General features: G+C 26.7%; 2 protein-coding genes across 3 annotated transcripts; one reads left to right on the forward strand and one right to left on the reverse strand.

Annotated features, from left to right (window-relative positions):
• Window positions 1-70: 70 nt before the first annotated feature.
• Window positions 71-15,333, forward strand: LOC126839328 (cadherin-87A). Its single transcript, XM_050574601.1, has 29 exons — window positions 71-595; window positions 719-918; window positions 1,198-1,443; window positions 1,511-1,645; window positions 1,814-2,006; window positions 2,316-2,428; window positions 2,716-2,913; window positions 3,625-3,783; window positions 3,880-4,106; window positions 4,523-4,790; window positions 5,727-5,882; window positions 5,957-6,370; window positions 6,500-6,791; window positions 6,879-7,091; window positions 7,172-7,329; window positions 8,933-9,202; window positions 9,283-9,451; window positions 9,546-9,748; window positions 9,869-10,063; window positions 10,864-11,038; window positions 11,181-11,380; window positions 11,600-11,699; window positions 11,800-12,092; window positions 12,522-12,833; window positions 12,917-13,041; window positions 13,392-13,496; window positions 14,197-14,287; window positions 14,413-14,559; window positions 14,687-15,333. Exons 1-29 carry the CDS (start codon window positions 541-543, stop codon window positions 14,783-14,785), a joined length of 5,511 nt encoding a protein of 1,836 aa, XP_050430558.1. The 5' UTR covers window positions 71-540; the 3' UTR covers window positions 14,786-15,333.
• Window positions 15,334-15,837: 504 nt separating this feature from the next.
• Window positions 15,838-17,879, reverse strand: LOC126839330 (60S ribosomal protein L36). Of its 2 annotated transcripts, none has more exons than XM_050574602.1 (4): window positions 17,737-17,879; window positions 17,390-17,534; window positions 16,100-16,234; window positions 15,838-16,001 (listed from the first exon to the last, which is right to left on the reverse strand). In XM_050574602.1, the coding sequence occupies exons 2-4, from the start codon at window positions 17,522-17,524 to the stop codon at window positions 15,909-15,911; spliced, it is 363 nt and encodes a 120-aa protein (XP_050430559.1). In that variant the 5' UTR covers window positions 17,525-17,534; window positions 17,737-17,879; the 3' UTR covers window positions 15,838-15,908. The 2 variants fall into 2 exon arrangements, with proteins under 2 accessions (XP_050430559.1, XP_050430560.1); XM_050574603.1 differs by lacking the exon at window positions 17,737-17,879 and adding an exon at window positions 17,598-17,720.

Here is a 17,879-nt window from a genome sequence, read left to right on the forward strand (position 1 = left end):
ATATTATATTTTAAAAAATGATAAAGGAAGGAAATTTAAACATAATTTAACATTTAAACTGTCTGATGGCTATAGACATAATATGTATCCATTTATTCCATGTGGATTCTGTAGTTCAACCACCTATGATATTTGATATCTACTTAAGATGCTGCGGTAACACTAAGATGATAAAAAATATATGTTTCCCACCAGTAAATAATATTTGTAATACTTTTAGTGACCACCGGACACCGACTTCTAGCTACTAGAACTAGCTAGTCTAGTCGCGGCCTTAGCACTACGTAGTTATATCATATATGTATAACTGTGACTATTGAGTCTTCACATTTCAGTCAGTTTATTATCATTCTGATTTGTGTTAAATTTTTATTATTTTATTAATCGTTCACTGACCTTTCCAAACAATTGTATCATTTTTGTGTATTGATCACTATAAAATTATTATAAAAAGCATTTTAAGATGTATATTGTATAGTATAATACATATAATATTATCATAAAATATATGATAATAATAATGTTTTTTTAATTGCAAAAATGATTTTTACTTGGCTATGGCTTTCAATTTTAATTCATTCAACAATAGCTGACGGTAAATATGTTTTAAATATTTAATAACAAAAATTGGAAGTTTTCTAGAATACATCCAAGCATGTTTAGTTTGTGATACGGCTGTTAATATTTTTTTAAAAACATGTAAACTATTATTTTTCAGAATTACCAGTTTTTAATAAGTATATGAATAATGAAGCTCTCTCAGAGAGTATTCCAGTTGGCCAATCTATTTACAAACTTGAAGGTATTGACTCTTCAGGTGGAGATGATGATTTGATATATGGAATAGAAGGAACTGATAGTTTAGTTGTAGATTCAATAACAGGAATCGTTACTTTAGCAAAGCCATTAGATCATGAGGTAGTATAAATAGTATTTAACACAAAATATTATTTAAATTTAAGTGTAATTTACGTATATTAATGATGATGATAATAAAATAAAAAAATTATTGTTTTTATATTACCTTCATTATAGTATTTAATATTCTTGCAATTGACTTAAGCTTGTATCATGTGTAAAAATGAACTATGAATCAATTAATAATAATAAAAGCTTATAAAAATTTAAATACAATTAAATTTTAATAGTTTATATTATAGGTATATTTACTGTAAATAGCATGTACTTGTTTTTTAGGAAAGTGATACATTAAAGTTAAGTGTCACACTAAAACAAAAAAAATCAGGTGATATTGTTCGACTTCCAATATCCGTGATAATATTAGACGAAAATGATAATGTTCCAACATTCAAAAATACTCCTTATGAAGGCTCAGTTAGTGAAGAATCTGAAATTGGTGTAACTGTGTTCAAGTGGATCCATGTGGAAGACTTGGACAAAGTCGGTGAACCTCTAGAAGTCAGATGTGAATCTAGTTCATTGGTATAAACTACTTTCTTTAATTTTTATTAAGAAAAATCATAATTATTTTTATGTATTTTCATTTTAGACTGATGAAGGATGCTTAAAATTTAAAATAATACCAAAAAATACAAGTGAAAGTTACTATTTAGGCGTTTTGGTTGTTAATGGACAAATAAAATATTCGGAAAATCAGTTTTATAAATTGACTCTTGTTGCTACTGTAAGTAGATTTATTTATCAATTACTATCAGTTAATTATCCTAATCTTTAAATTTATATAAATACGAATATGAATGTTTCATCTATTTTATAAATTGACTAAAGATAACATTTATAATTACTATTAGCTTCGGTAAAATATTTAAAATTTTATAATACATTTTTGTAGGACGGTGTTCATGAGAGTAGAATAAGTTTGGATATACATGTCAAAGATGTACAAAATACGCCTCCTAGTTTCCATGGATCATTAACAAGTGTTATTAGTGAAGATGTGCCGGTTGGAACTCGTGTATTAACTGTTAATGCAAAAGATGGAGATAGAGGAGAACCTAGAAATATAGTATATGACTTGATCCAAAGTAATGCATTTTGTTTTTAGGACATTCTTTTTAGTTTGTATTTAGATTATTATAAAATATACTGATCTATTTTATTTACTTAATTTGTCAACATTTGTGGCACTGTGGTATAAGTTATCAAACTTGGTACTAGAAGGTAATAGGATTTGGTTCCCCCAGTACTGCAAAACATACGTTGTCCACCCAATTACAAGCTCTGGATTTTTAGGGGGGAGGGAGGGCGCACTAAATTAAAAATGTATATCTAAAACATAATATACGTACGTATCCCTAAGTATGTGAGCATTATATTTGTTATTTTATTTTTAGACCCCATGGATTATTTTTCATTGGATGGTTTATCCGGTGAGCTTTTTACTGCTAAATTAATTGATCGAGAATCATTAATGAATAACAATGGTATTATTACATTAACTGTACGAGTAAGTATAACATTTTTTGTTTATTAAATCAACATTTTTAACAAAAACAAAGATATTTTTTTTTGTAATAATAAAAAATGTGGCACTAGTAATTTTCATAAAAACTAATATGTTTAATGGTTTTAATTATTATTCTTCATGGTGAAAAATTTGACATTCTCATCGCCATTTTAAATGTGTTGGTTTGAAGTAATATTTGTAATTCGTGTTGAAATGTATTTTTTTTTTTTTTTTGGCAAACTGGAATATTTAGATTTTATAGAAAATTAATATAAAACTTTTTTCAGGCTAGAGAAATAGTTAATGGCTTAGCAGTTGATGATGAAATAAGTTCGTCTATTGCAATTATAACCATTACTGTTCAAGATGTAAATGATGAACCACCACTATTTAATAAGTTGGATTATTTTGTTACTGTACCAGAAAATATAGCTCCTGGTACCCCGTTGCCGAATCTTAATATGACTGTTGTGGATTCAGATATTGTAAGTTGTAACATTTAAATCCCAAAACTCAATGATATAATATTATTAAAATAATATTTGTATTAAAAAAAAATTGTTTGCTAGCATTTTCCCAATATATTGTGTATTTTCATTTGGTATGGCCGTGTGAGATATGCTAGAGGTTTGAACTAATTATGAATTTATATTTTAAATAATGTTTTTTCATTTATAAATTTCAGGTAGTAGTTGAGACATTTTTTTTTTGGCGGTTAGATTTAGATAGTGATAACTTGTTAAACCTAAAACAAATAATTTTTAGGTTAATAATACTGTTCATAGAAATTGATTTTAGTATATATTATTATTCTCGTCTAAAAATATTATAGACAATTATGCTCACTATAATTTAAAATAAAATTCACACATAATTTTTTTGTCATAATGGTACTGGAGTAATTATAATAGCATAGATTATATATGAAATGATAATAGACATTAGCATTGAGTTGTGTAAGACTTTATTTAAAGTGTACAGAAGTTTTGAATTTTTTTTATAACTATTTAATAAAAATAATAATATTGGGTAATATTCATAAATATGTAAAACTTATATAATAATATGAAACAGTTCATTTTATTATTTAATTAGAAAAATAAAAATATTACTGAACATTAAATTTAAAAGTATACTATTTGTGTACATTTTAATTTTATTATTATAAAACAAATGTATATATATTTTTTAAATAGGGTTCAAACTCAGAATTTTCATTGAGATTACTTGATGAATCAAAATTATTTGTAATAGATCCAATAAAAGCCATTGGTTCAACAGATGTTGGAATTAAGCTTGCTAAAGATGCAAATTTAGATTATGAAGATCCTAATCAAAGGAAATTTATTCTTTTGGTAATACATTAATGACAAATAAATTGATTTCTCTAAACCCTAATATACTTCATGCTTAGTTTAACTTTTATTAAAATTTTTCTAAAAAAAAAAAAGGTCATAGCTAGTGAACAAAGTGAAAAATATCATTTAACATCAACAGCTACGCTAAACATCCAAGTAACTGATATTAATGATAACCGGCCTGAGTTTGAAAATAAAGCATATACATTTACAGTCAATGAAATTGCTACACCCGGAACGGTGATTGGTGTAGTAAAAGCATCGGACAGAGATAGTAACCCAAATATTATTTATAGTCTAACTGGACCTTTAGCTGAAAAGTAAGTTTACTAAATTTTAAAAATATTCTGCTATGTTACTTTAAGTATTGTGTGAATGTTTGAATATCATAGAAATTTTCCATGGTTTCTGCTTTAGATTTTTTTTGTAGTAAACTTTATGTAGTATTTACATTTATTAAATGTGTAATAAAAAAAATGAGTAAATTCAAGAAATATTCATATATTTTTGAATTAAAGCTTTGATTTTTTTTATTTACTTTATTGTAGGAACTTTTTTATTTTATTAACAATATTATGCTTCATTTTATATTAAGTTTGTAGGATCTAAATGTTCCTTAACTTTTATAGTTTATGTTGTTGTTTTATATAGTTATCATATGGTGCAAAATAAATGTAAATGGGCCTAATTTGGTACATATATTATGCTTGGTTTTAAGTCTTATATTTCATTTTAGGTTTTATGTTGACAAAACAACAGGCACTATTTCTGTGGCGCTGTGTTCTAATGTTGGAAAATCACCATGCCTTGATTATGAAACTCAGTCAAATTTTTATCTAACATACATAGCTACTGATGATAATGGTAATGGGCAATCAAGTTCTGTGCCAATTATGATAATATTAACGGATGACAACGATAACACACCTGTGTTTGTACAACATGTTTATACAAGTCTAATAGATGAAGGTGTAACAAATTTTGAACCGCCGCTCATAGTTCAGGTTAGTAATTTATAATGATTGTGATAAATAAATGAATACTACACTAAAGTTTACTTTAACTAAAGTTAAACTGATTTTTTTAGCTATTATTCCTAATCGCCTTTTAATTGACTGATATTGTATTTATAAATTCTTTACTATATTAAGCCTTTAAGCGCTCGCGTAGGCAGCATTTATAATGTTTATTTTGAAAAAAAAAATGTGCTACATCTAAACAGATTTTGACGGAACCTGGCGGATCTGTCAAGTATTATCTACTTACAAAAAAACAAAAGAAAATGTAAAAAAAACTGCAGTTTTCCCATGCAAGTTTGAGAGCGATATAACTTTCAAATACACGAGCGCTTGAAGGTTAAGAATACATTTGGTCATAATAAATTAATTTGGCAATATTTAGATTTGCCCATGTCTTTAGTTGTTTTCTGTTGTAAGAAATTCATTGCATAGTCCATCTTTAAAGGGATAGTCACTGTTTCACTAATCGTGACCATACAGTATTAATAGATATTTGTTGAACAGTGGCTATTACTCCCAAAATGAACTCTGCAATGTGTTCGAAATGTTAGCAAACATCTAATGATATGAATAAAACTGAAAATTGCCAAAATAATATTTCAATTCATTGAAGCCTCCTTAACATATTTACTTTATTTATCTGTTAAATATGCATGATACTTGAAGAGTTAAAATAGTTTTTTTTTATTTTCAATATCTAACAAATAAAATCACTGAGCTAATTTACATAACATTTCTATTCACTTTACAAAAACTGAAAAAACAAAAATTACTATAACTGTACCTTGTTTTGTGAGAGAATAAGTATACTTATAAGTTATGTCACATATTATTATTTATTTAACATCAACTTTAAAAATTAAGTACTTAAGAATCTAAATATTTTTACTAATATTTGTTTTATTGTATGTATATGTTTAGGCTACTGATGCTGATAAGTCTTCTGTAATTTCATATTCTATTTCTGGATATGGAAATAAATTATTTAAAATTGATAAAAATAGTGGAGAAATATTTATTTTATCCCAAAACGGACTTCAAAGATCTAAAAATGATAATATTACACTATCAATAGTTGTAAGACTTACTTATTACACTTATTATTAAGATTGTTAAAATTATAGTTGTAAAATTCTGCATTATTATTTTAGGCTAGTGATGGTATTTATAGTGATGAAGCAACTGTAAATATTGTAGTTTTAGATGTTAACAATAATAGTCCACAGTTTTTGTCTGATGCATACAATGTTTCTATTTATGAAAATGAACCAGTTGGCCACGTTGTCATTAAAGTTGAAGCAAAAGATGATGATTTAAATTTAAATGCAAATCTTACCTATCATATACAAGAAGGTTCATTTAATCATTTTTCTATTGACCAGCTAACTGGAACTATTTATGTTTCCTCAAAACTGGACTATGATCAACATTCAAGTTACGTTATTAAAACACTTGCGATTGATAAGGGTACACCTGCTCTCACTGGAAGTACAGCTGTAAATATCAATATAATTAATATCAACAATAAGAGTCCCAAATTTAATCCATCCATACAGCGTGCAGAGGTATGATACGTATATACTATATAATATTTTTCATTTCTAATGCTCTTATCTTTAAATAAGCATGTTGTTTATACTAGTGTTAAACTCATTTATAATACCTCTCAGGCTAATTTTTTTAAAACTGTTTAGGTTTCAGAAGATGTTCCGTTAGGTACTGTTATTTATCGTTTGATTGCTCATGATCCTGATACTAGTGACGAAAACGCTCTGAGTTTTTCATTGAATTCATTGCTCACAACTGGGATTACTAGTGATGGCAATCAATTAAATGACAATGGTGTCATTAAAGAATGGTTTAAAGTTAGACCTTCAAATGGTGACATAATTGTATCTAAAATAATTGATAGAAATATAGCAGCTATTGTTAGTCTATCTGTTATTGTTACTGATACATCTGCTCCTGATGTACAACAATCAACAGGTTAGATCCTACATTTTACTACCACTAAAGATAACAATTTCAGCAAGTTGAATATTAAGTTTGTTATTTAAAAAACAAATTGCTTAGGTACTTTAATGGTAACTATAATGGATATTAATGACATCGCTCCTAAATTTAATGAACCTTGGACTGAAGAAAATCCAGTATTAACATTATCCGTTTTTGAAGAACAACCAATTGGTTCTGTTATTGGTAGTTTTATTGCTTATGATGATTCAGGAATTGATCATTATGCAATTATGCCTTATAACCATTATGTTGCTGTAAATAAATCTACAGGTAATAGAATAAATATAGAATTTTATTTTTATAGGAAGTGTATTCATAATATATTAAGATTACCAATTTGATATCTTTAGGTTCCTTATATACAAAGGAAAGACTTGATTTTGAAAACATTGAAACTATTAGTGTTACATTATTTGCTTATGATACGGGACATCCTCAGCTATCTTCTTCGGCAACCATCATTATTAATGTAATCAATGTGAATGATAATAATCCTGTATTTAATCAGGTATGCTAAAACCAATATGATAATATACATTACAATATAAAGAAATTGTCATAATAAATATTTAGTACAAACATAATTATGTTAATAAGGAATTAAATACCTCTATATTTAATTCTGTAATTAAAAATGATTTTAATGAACAGGGGGATTTTATTTATAAATTTGACATCCTTTTTGTTCATTAATAAACAAACAATGACGTTTGTCTTAATATAGTTCTGTTGGTGTACAATTTTTGATCTATAGACCATGTATATTAACTATTAAGAAATCATTCCAGTGGTTGAAAATATCATGTTATTAAGAAATCTTTACTTTTTTTTACTGTGCTTTAAAGCTAAAATGCTTTTCATATTATACTACCTACCACAATAGAATGCACTTTTGTAGAAACCACAACGCATTTTTTCTGGCTGAGTAGTCACATATGAGCGTAACAAATTTTGGTTTCTGTGCAGGTTATTTAGAATTAATAAAATGTGATCTTGTTAGCAATATATCTATGTATATTTTGCCAATATTACGTTTGACTGTGTCATTTAGGCCAATTTAAAATGTTGTAACTTAAAAGGTTAAGCACCAAGGATATTTCACTAAAACTTCTCTGTTCTAAGATATTTATTTAATGTTATACTCATTATTTTATATTACTATCAGGTTAGGTTTAGTTTTATATTACTTATCAGGTTGCTAGTGGACACCGGTGTTTGCTGTGGCGCTGAACCTTTAAAAGTCAATTTAGACTACAGACTTCTAAAATTTCAAAACACATTGAATTTAACTCCAACATTTAGAAACTGGGATAGGCCATGTCATCTCCACAGGTGATAGGGAGTAACAATGAATTCTCTCGATGAAATAAGGAATTTTATTACATTCACTTCCTATGGCATTCTGAAATCTGAAATCAAGTAATCATGCAAATAATGCATGATTCCCACCATATGACTCGCTATATTTTTCATTGTGGCATTGAGCTGAGGTACCTAATAATGTTGAAATCTTGTGTAAGTCTTAGTAAAACAACCTGTAATATGTTTATGTAAACTTTTTGGGCAAGCAGGTTTGGTAAGACTTTGTTGTCACCTATGTTTCAAAACAAACATTTTTTTTGGTAAACGATTTTGTATTTTTTTCCCAGCTTAACTAACCAATTGAAATGTTTCTTAAAATTTGATGACGTGTAGTGCAATAATCAATTATTAGGGGTGGAGAGAAATTTTTTTTTAAATTTAGAACTACATTAATTTTATGTGGCAAAAAAGCTTAGCCCACAAAAAAATAAATTTTGTTTTATTACATTAAACATTTTAAAATCATATAATATTTCAAAACCAAAGTGACTCAAACATAAATTTTTTTGGAATTGGCTTTCAAATAATAATAATAGTGTTAAAAAAATTATAAGTGACTTTTTCTTGAAGTAATGGATTTATTCATTATTTTTTTATATATGCGCCTCATAATAAATAGTTGGGCATATACTGCACATTAGTTGATTTATGAAATTATATACTGATTTTACTATGGTTAGACATATTCATTCATTTTTATCCAAATTAAACTGTATAAAAGTTGCTTTATAATTTGTATATATAACTAGACCGAGTACAAAGCAGAGATAGAAGAAAACTCACCAGTTGGAACATTTGTTACAAAAGTATTAGCAACTGATACTGACAAATTAATATTTGGTTTGATCCACTATTCAATTATTGGAAATAACAATGGATTTTCTATTGATCAAGATACAGGTGTGGTGAAAGTTATTAATTCTAGTTTCCTTGATCGTGAAGAGATATCAGAATTAATATTGACAATTCAAGCTAAAGATCAAGCTCCACCTGATTCAGCCAAGACTGCTGTAGTTTTGGTATTTAATTTTATAATTATTAAAATCAATAAACAATTTTTTTTCTATTGATTTTTCTTTCCTTTAATTTAATGTTTCAGCTATCTATAAAACTTAAAGATGTTAATGATAACCCGCCTCAATTTGACCCCAAAGAATATTCATTGTCTATTATTGTTTCAACACCAACAACCCCACTTATGCAGATGAAAGCTATAGACAAGGATCTTAATTCTAAGTTGGCTTACACAATTGTGTCAGGAAATAAAGGTTACTTATTAATATTAAAACTATCACATTTTTGTTATTATACATCACATTATTATTATATTATTAATAAAATATAATATTATCTTTTGCACAGATTTATTTAATCTTGATAAAGATACAGGATTTTTATATCCAGCAATGTCTTTGAACGGAAGAAAAGGGTTGCATTGGATTGAAGTTGATGTTTTTGATGGTATATTTAAAGATCACGCAAATATTAATATTACTGTTTTGGACATTAATCAAAATCAACCAGTCTTTGTTCATCCATCTAACTCTACACTATCTATTCCTGAGGTAAGTGTTATAACTAATGCAACTATTATAGTGTATTAATTTGAAATAAAGTATCCAGTTACATTTTAAAATTATAATCATTGTTTTTTTAAAAGCATAAACAAGTATATTTGTTTTTAGAATGTTAATGTTGGGACTTTAGTCTTAACTGTATGTGCTGAAGATAAAGATTTTGGTGAAAATGGCCGAGTAACATATTTCTTCAAAGTTGCAAATAATAACACTCTACAAACTGATACATTTACTATTAATCCAGAAACGGGGCAAATTACTACTCAAATTTTACTCGATTATGAAACAAAGTCATCTTACGAAGTAGGAATTATTCATATTAATATGGTTTATGAACTTATAGTCTAAGAGCGGTTAAACTTAAAGTGATCTGCTCAATAAATTGGATGATTAAAATAATTTAAAAATTCATCAGCTCAAATTGTTAAGTATAACTATTTTAAGATCAACTTTCTAAATGAAATTTATTACTCTCGAAATTCAAGCTATATTATTTTCATAGCTAATTAAAATGAGATTTTTGTCTAGATGTTAACCAGTTTTTAATATTTTTTTGCTTTTTAAAATCAGTAATGATGTTAAGGAAAGCTTAGTCGTATATTTAAATAGCTCATTAGACAGATATTTAAAAAAATTAAGTTATTACAATTTAGTTATGTCACCAGTAATATTTTATTTAAACATAACTATTTTGTTTTGCTAAAATTAAAACTTATTAAAATAAATTTAAATAATGGAGACATAAAAGTATGAAATCACTTAATTGTACTAAAATATCGAAAAATAATATTATAAAATATACTTTTTTTCTCTCGCCTGTATATTTGAATTTGTTGATTTCTACACTGTTGCTTTCAACTAGCCAAAATTTAAGTTAATAAATTATGAAATAAAAATTAAAGCTTTAAGTATTAACTGTATATCTAATTAGTTTGGTAAGAATTGTACACACATTGAATATTATGTGTAGAAAATATATAAACACATTTAAAATTAATAGTATTCAATAGTAGTATTGATTAAATATTGAGTAGATTACACAAGAATTATCAAAATATAATCTTAGTTTATGTACCTTTACTTATTATTTTCTTAAATTTTAGTTAGTATTAGTTGCACGAGATCAAGGTTCACCAACATGGCAAGAATCGTTGAAACTACTTACTATCAATTTAATTGATGTTAATGATAATAAACCAAAGTTTCCTATACACAATGATCATAAACCGTTGTATACATTCAGTGTTAGAGAAAATAATAGACTTCAATATAGAATTGGTACTTACTAATACTTATAATTTATAATAATTTTTTGCATTATTTAAGTAAAATATGTTTCAAAATATAAAAATTTTAATTAAAAAAAAATTGAGAGTAAGAATGTTTTTTAGATATTTATTATGAAATTGTTTATTTTTAGGCCAAGTAAAAGCTACTGATTTAGATCAAGGAAATAATGCACGTATATTTTATTATTTGCTATCCACTAAACCCAGCCCATTTTTTGTTGATCGTCTTGATGGAACTATTTATGCTAATGACACATTGGACAGAGAACAACAAAGTTCTTACGAAATAGTTATTAAAGCATCTAATGATATAGAGTATCAACATACAAAGGTTTTCATTTAAAAGTTAAAATATAAATTAAATAGTTATAATAATTATGTCATTATAAAAAATATATATTTGATCACGCTCATACACATATTAACTATCGCAGCTTATTTTTTGTTGCATGTATTCAATCATCTCTTAATCATTTTTTTTTTTTTCCCTTAATGCTGAATAAATTTTCTGTTTAATATAATAATAAAAATGATTGTGCATTTTTTATAGGACTTAGAAATGGATGATTACAGTTTAGCGAGAGTATTGATTGTAATTACAGATGAAAATGATAATGCTCCAGTTTTTCAGTCAAAACATTATTATGCAGGTAAAAAAGGAACAACGTTTATAATGTATAGGTGTATTATTATTATTATTATATAATGACTACAACCTTACTATGAATAATGCATTGTGTTAATTATTAGGGGTTAATACTATGGCTAAGGTTGGAGATGTAATACTTCAAATATTAGCAACAGATCCAGACTCTAAAGAAAATGGCACTGTAACATATAGTATTGAGAATGCACAGCTATTTAGACCCGGAGTTGACAATATGACTTGGTCATCTATAATAAAAGAACCATTTGTTATTGATTTGTCAGGTCGTATTTCTACAGCAATATTTTTAGCTGAGTATAATCAAGGTAGATTTGAATTGCAAGTTATGGCCAAAGAAATTGCTTCACCTTACAGAATAACCTCTACAACAGCTACAGTAAGTTTTAGTTTTTTATTCAAGTAAAAAAAACAACTTAATTTACTGCAAAATCCTGAAACATAAAAACATTGTTTTTTTTCGCACATCAATGAAAACTATTCCATAATAACAACTTGTATTCAAATCAAAATTATAAAACATTTTGTAGAATCAAAGTAAATGCATATTTATCAGTTCTTTAATTATTAACAACAATAAAATACATTTTAGCTTTGATGCAGTATGAGATAGATTTTTTAAATTGTATTTGTTGTACATTTTTATAAAATGTAACCAGAAACGTAGGAATTATCTAATAAGTATAAATATTAGTATATATTTACGCATTGATCAAATATGATTTTTATAATCTTATTCAATAAAAGCTTGTTAATGTTATTTATTATTATATTTTGAAGTTGTTAAAATACATTTATTTGTAACAAGGTTTGGGTGTATGAAACGGAACAATTAGTAAAAGTGATTGTATCAAGAGCACCCCAGACGGTTACTGAAGGCCGGGAGCAGATATTATCCAGTTTGGCAAACGTAACTAGTATGATAGTTGTTCTGGATGATGTCCGTTACCATGTCAATCAATATGGCTATATTCAGTCTGATTGGAGTGATGTATACATACATATGATAAACCCTATGACAAATACTATTATGTCCAGTGGAGAAGTATTAACTATAATTGATAATAAATATGATTATTTAAAAGACTACTATCAAAATTTTGCTATAGAAAATGTTGTGGTTTGTAAACTGTTATCATAAAATATATTAAAAAAGAATTAGTAAGTTATTCATTCTCACATAACTATTTTTATTTCATTTAGCCTACATTTGTTGTTACTCAGTCCGAATCATTTGAACCTACTTTAGCTGCATTAGTTGCATTGTTAGTTGTATTAACTGTTGGCTGTATTGGAGTACTGATAATTTGCTGTTGTTTCCGACATTGGTAAGTGGAATTATTTGAATATTGTTTGTATGGCTGTTTGTTTACCAATTTATTTTGACCGAGATAACTGTAAATTAATTTCGATTAAAAATCGGTCTATTTGGTTAAGGACAAAAGCTGTCGGTTTGCCCGTTTTAATCTGGGCATATTAGATTAATTTTGGTCAAATAATCGGTTCAAACGACTGGTCAAAATCGAGTTGTTACGATGCTGGTGAAAAACCAACAACAAATAATGAACCAGATTTTACAACCGAATAGCCTTAGTTATTTGTTTAATTTAATAATTGTTATTAACCTTTTCGTATTTTCCATAAGTTATTAATTTTCTATTGATATGTTTGTTTTAAGGATGGTTTCAGAGTTGGACAGCAACTCGATCAAAAACGATATATTAATTAAGAAGGCTGTTATTGATGATTTAAGCACCACTGAAAATCCTTTGTGGATCGAACAGTAAGACAAGTGTTTTTATTAGCCAATCGTTTTAGAATTACCTATATAAAATATGCCTTCTTAAAATTTTCTTGATTATTGAATTTCCAGTGTTTAAGCGTGATTGCTGCACAAGAAATTACATTTTAACCAATCTATATATTATAAATTATCTTTGCAAAAAAATAGTAAACTTTCCCAAATTAAGTCGTAGTTTATATTTTTATTCAAAAGATATTAGATGGAGTAAAAAAATGTCTGAAATGGATTGTCTACAGATATTGATTAAAACAATTCATTTTTCAGATCTGCATTTAAGCTATAATTTACAATTGATAATACATTTTTGTAAATAAAACATTAAAATCTATATAGGTTTAATTAACATAGTTTAAGTGGTTTTGTTTGTACAAGGGAATTAAGTGCTAGAATAATATGTTCATTGTGTTCTTTTGCACGATTTTCATTAGTTTTTTGGAGCTTAATTCACTGCTCCAGTTAAACTTATAATATAGTGACTACATTCAGGACTGTCTTAGGCTATGAAAGGCCCTTGGGTACACATAGTTTGGGGGCTGTTTAAGAAAACAAAAAAAACGTAGACGTAAATTGTATTATTCGGGGCTTCTATCAGACGGGGGCCCTATGTACCCTTAGGATAAAGATGGCACTGACATAATTACAGTGTATAAAATAATAATGACAAAACATTGTTATGCAGGAAATTGAAATTGTATGAAGAACAGGAATTGACCATGCAAGTTTTTTGTGATTTAGAAAATAAAGATGTGGCAATCAATCATGATACTGCAGTAAGTTTTTAGCCTCTTATTTGAGCAATAGTTTTTTAAGTTAATATAATAATGTTATAACTTGAAACCATATACCATGTACAATTTATATAAAATAAATTGTACCGATTTTATTTTTGTTTTAGGGAGACAACACTTATGCTACTATACGTCGTCCTTCTCGCCGTGGTTCTATAAATACACTTTTAACAATGACGCCAGGGGAGTATGCAACTTTAGGTGGTTCTGTTTTGCCATTGCCACCAGATGGAGCTACATCACACAGTCAACAGGTTATTTCAATAATAATAAATTATCATTAAATATTTAATTGATATTATATTCGTTGATGTATAAAAGTATATAATATACTTTCAACAATATAATATAACCAGTTACATTTTTTATATGTATGTACAGTTATTTGAAGCCTCACTTGGATTTCAAGGATCAACATTCCAAGTTCCAGATTCTGCTTTAGACACGAGTAATCTACTTAGGAGCAATTCAGATGTATGAAATGTTTTAATAAACATTTTTTATATTGATTGGTTATTATCATACATTTATAAAAACATGCATTTGTTTAGTAGTAATTTTTAATGTAACATTATACAAGGTACTTAACCAAATCAAATATTTCATCGAACAAGAATATATTTCTAAGGCCAGATCTGTATTTGAACTGCCATTTTTTTTTACAGTTATTAAGCTATTTATATATACTTTTATCAAATCACATTTTCTATTACTACTTAGTTAACAAATATATATTTATTTTAAAATTTGTCAATTAATACTATTAAGACTGGTTAGGTAACTTTTTACTTAAAATTTGAATGCAAGTTAAGTAGTTATTATGTACCAAAAGTATACAACCGCCATCAAAGTATTGAAACCGTCCACAACCATTTTTTTAGTTTTTAAATTTTTTTATTCAGGTTCGGTTAGTAAATAACTAATTCATTATTATTATTTTAATTATTTATTAATGTTAACTTAAGTATAAGGATATAATTTAGGTGACTAAGCTAAGTTAAAAAATATAAATTTGTTTATTTTTAACATTCTTTTATATAGATATTTATAAAAAAAATATTTTAATTTATTTTATACGATTATACTATATTTTTTAAAATGCATTATTTATGTTGATCATCCTCTAAGTATCATCTATCTTTAATATCATATGTTCAATTAACATGTTGGCAATGGTAACCTATTTACATGTCTGTACATAGCGTTCTTAAAACTTAGTAAGTAAGGGTGTCAATGTTGCTACTTCATAGCTAACATGTTAAAACCGACAACTTTTTGTACATCAAAAGTATAACCGGAACTGAAAAAAGGATTTAGATTCAACAGAGCATAAAAAAAATTTCTCTATAACATAAGATTGACCCATAATTAGGCAACTTACCATGTTACAAGGTAGAAATTATAATTATATATTATTTAATGACATTGAATTCTGATCTTAATATATTTTATAATGATAATTTATTTAAAACTTTTATGAGGTTTATGTGGAGAACATTTTTAAAGTAAAAAGAAAAAGAAACCAATTGTAATATTAAAGAAAATGCTGATTACTCAACAGTTTTATTAAATATCAAACAAGGTCATCTCATAGGCATTAAAACTACTTTGTGTGAGTAGCTTGGGCTTTTCTCATTTGTAATAAGATGTTACTGAGTTCTTCACGCTTCCTCTTAGCTCTAATGTGTGTTCCCAACTGTAAAAAAAAAAATATGATATTTAATACAAATACATTATATATAATATATATAAGCATTAATGTATGTAAACAAAAATAATTTTAGAAATAATTACTCGTCTCTTCAAGAATTTCAATGCTCGCTTATCCTTGGAAACCTTCAACAATTCCATGGCTCGCTTTTCAAATGGAGCATGTCCCATCACTTCCCTTACTACATCTCTGATAAATTTGTTGTGTTTTGTGTTACGCTAAACATTTCAATGTAAATACAATTACAAATGCACATGAAATAATATAATTTAATATTATATAATATTTTAGTTGATTCATAAACAACCTATTTTTATTTAAAAAAATAACTTTATCAATAAATATTTATTATTATATAAAGCAAATATCATCCCTCGTTCTTCTAAATCCTTTCTATATTACTTGTTCAATGACGACCGCTAATAACTACCCCACATTTTCCCTCTATTAGCCATATTTCATTAAGACTACCATTATTGTTATGTAATAATTATCAGTCATACTTAATGACTGAATGTAATTTTTAATTTGCTAAGCTTGTTTCATTAATAAATAAAATAAAAATATATAGATAAAACATTGAACTCATAAGTATTTTAAATGAAAGTTGAATAAAGGAAACATAGCTTTCATTTTTTTTAAATTTATCTATAAACAGGAGGTTATCCAAATGTTCGAGTTATTTGCATTAAAATTTATGTGAGGAGGGAAGCGTGAGTGAATGTATTAAATTTGCTATCATAACGCTGAGGGGGCCAAACTTAAAATTACTATTCAATAGATTGAAAATGCTAAATATTCCAAAGGAACAAATACATAATAATTGAGAATTCCAGTAAACAAGACTTGTAGTTATACCATCAACTATCATCAGTTATACTTCTAAACTACAAGATCAATATTTAGATATACAAATCACTTGATGTATACTTGGCCAAAAGGTAACAATGGTATAATAAACATCAATTCTTGAAAACAGTCCCTAAGATGAAAGATTCAAAAAGACTTCCCAAAAGGAGTCAAGAATGTCAATTTGGAAATATAGGTGTAATTCACAAATGTTCAGATAATAAAGACACGTATTAGTCATTCAAGATTTTCAACATGCTGAATAAGGTGATATTTATTTCATAATAAAGAGGGTTACAATTTCCAACCCTTTAACTTCCCTTCCAAGACCAAATGATTTTAATTAATGATTGAATGCACATAAGCTTTGTCAATAATACTAACAACTGAACTGAACAGTTGCTAAGTTTACTACTAACAGAGCATATTTTATAAAGTGGTACATTACTCTAGTTTCACAATTCACTAAAACTATAGACTAAAATTCAAAATTAATTTGTACATTAAAATTAAGTGTTACTTACACCTTTAGTACGAGCTTGGCGAAGTTTTTCACTTTTCGAAGCCAATTCCTTACCAGCGACTTTGCTAGCCCTCTCAATTTTTGTTGTTTTGTGACCTCGTTTTAAACCAACCGCTAGTTCATAACGAGGAGCCATTTTTTAAAACCTAAAATGTAATTTATTTTTATTAATTACCAATTAAATGAAGTAACAGGAGTTAGCAATTTACCGGTAACTACCAGAGTATCATCAATTAAGGCTTATCTTATTATAATAAATATATTAACAGCTTGAAATATTATACAAAAATATACATACTCAAATGTTAATAATAATAATTATTATTTATAAGTTTATATACTAGTTACCTGTAATAGGATGAAAGTGGATGAAATTCAAACGCTAGAAAGTAAATACACGTTTAATACGAGACAATTGCAAACTCCATGAAACTAGTGATTACAATATACAATGAATAGTAACGTGATAACGAAATGTACAACAATCCGAT

Source organism: Adelges cooleyi, unplaced genomic scaffold, assembly GCF_023614345.1.
Source record: "Adelges cooleyi isolate 19-005CV unplaced genomic scaffold, UGA_ACOO_1.1 ACOO_flye_CR_arks_rails_tigmint_CR_PRNA_30, whole genome shotgun sequence".
NCBI lineage: Eukaryota > Metazoa > Arthropoda > Insecta > Hemiptera > Adelgidae > Adelges > Adelges cooleyi.

Bases quoted from the DNA above. Each gene is read 5' to 3' on its own strand.
- LOC126839328 (XM_050574601.1), top strand. From the start codon at position 541: ATGATTTTTACTTGGCTATGGCTTTCAATTTTAATTCATTCAACAATA. The intron at 7,330-8,932 runs GTATGCTAAAAC...ATATATAACTAG, and splicing joins ATAATCCTGTATTTAATCAG to ACCGAGTACAAAGCAGAGAT. The intron at 14,560-14,686 runs GTTATTTCAATA...ATGTATGTACAG, and splicing joins CTACATCACACAGTCAACAG to TTATTTGAAGCCTCACTTGG.
- LOC126839330 (XM_050574602.1), bottom strand. From the start codon at position 17,524: ATGGCTCCTCGTTATGAACTAGCGGTTGGTTTAAAACGAGGTCACAAA. The intron at 16,235-17,389 runs GTAAGTAACACT...TGAAATGTTTAG, and splicing joins GCCAAGCTCGTACTAAAGGT to CGTAACACAAAACACAACAA. The intron at 16,002-16,099 runs GTAATTATTTCT...TTTTTTTTACAG, and splicing joins TGAAATTCTTGAAGAGACGA to TTGGGAACACACATTAGAGC.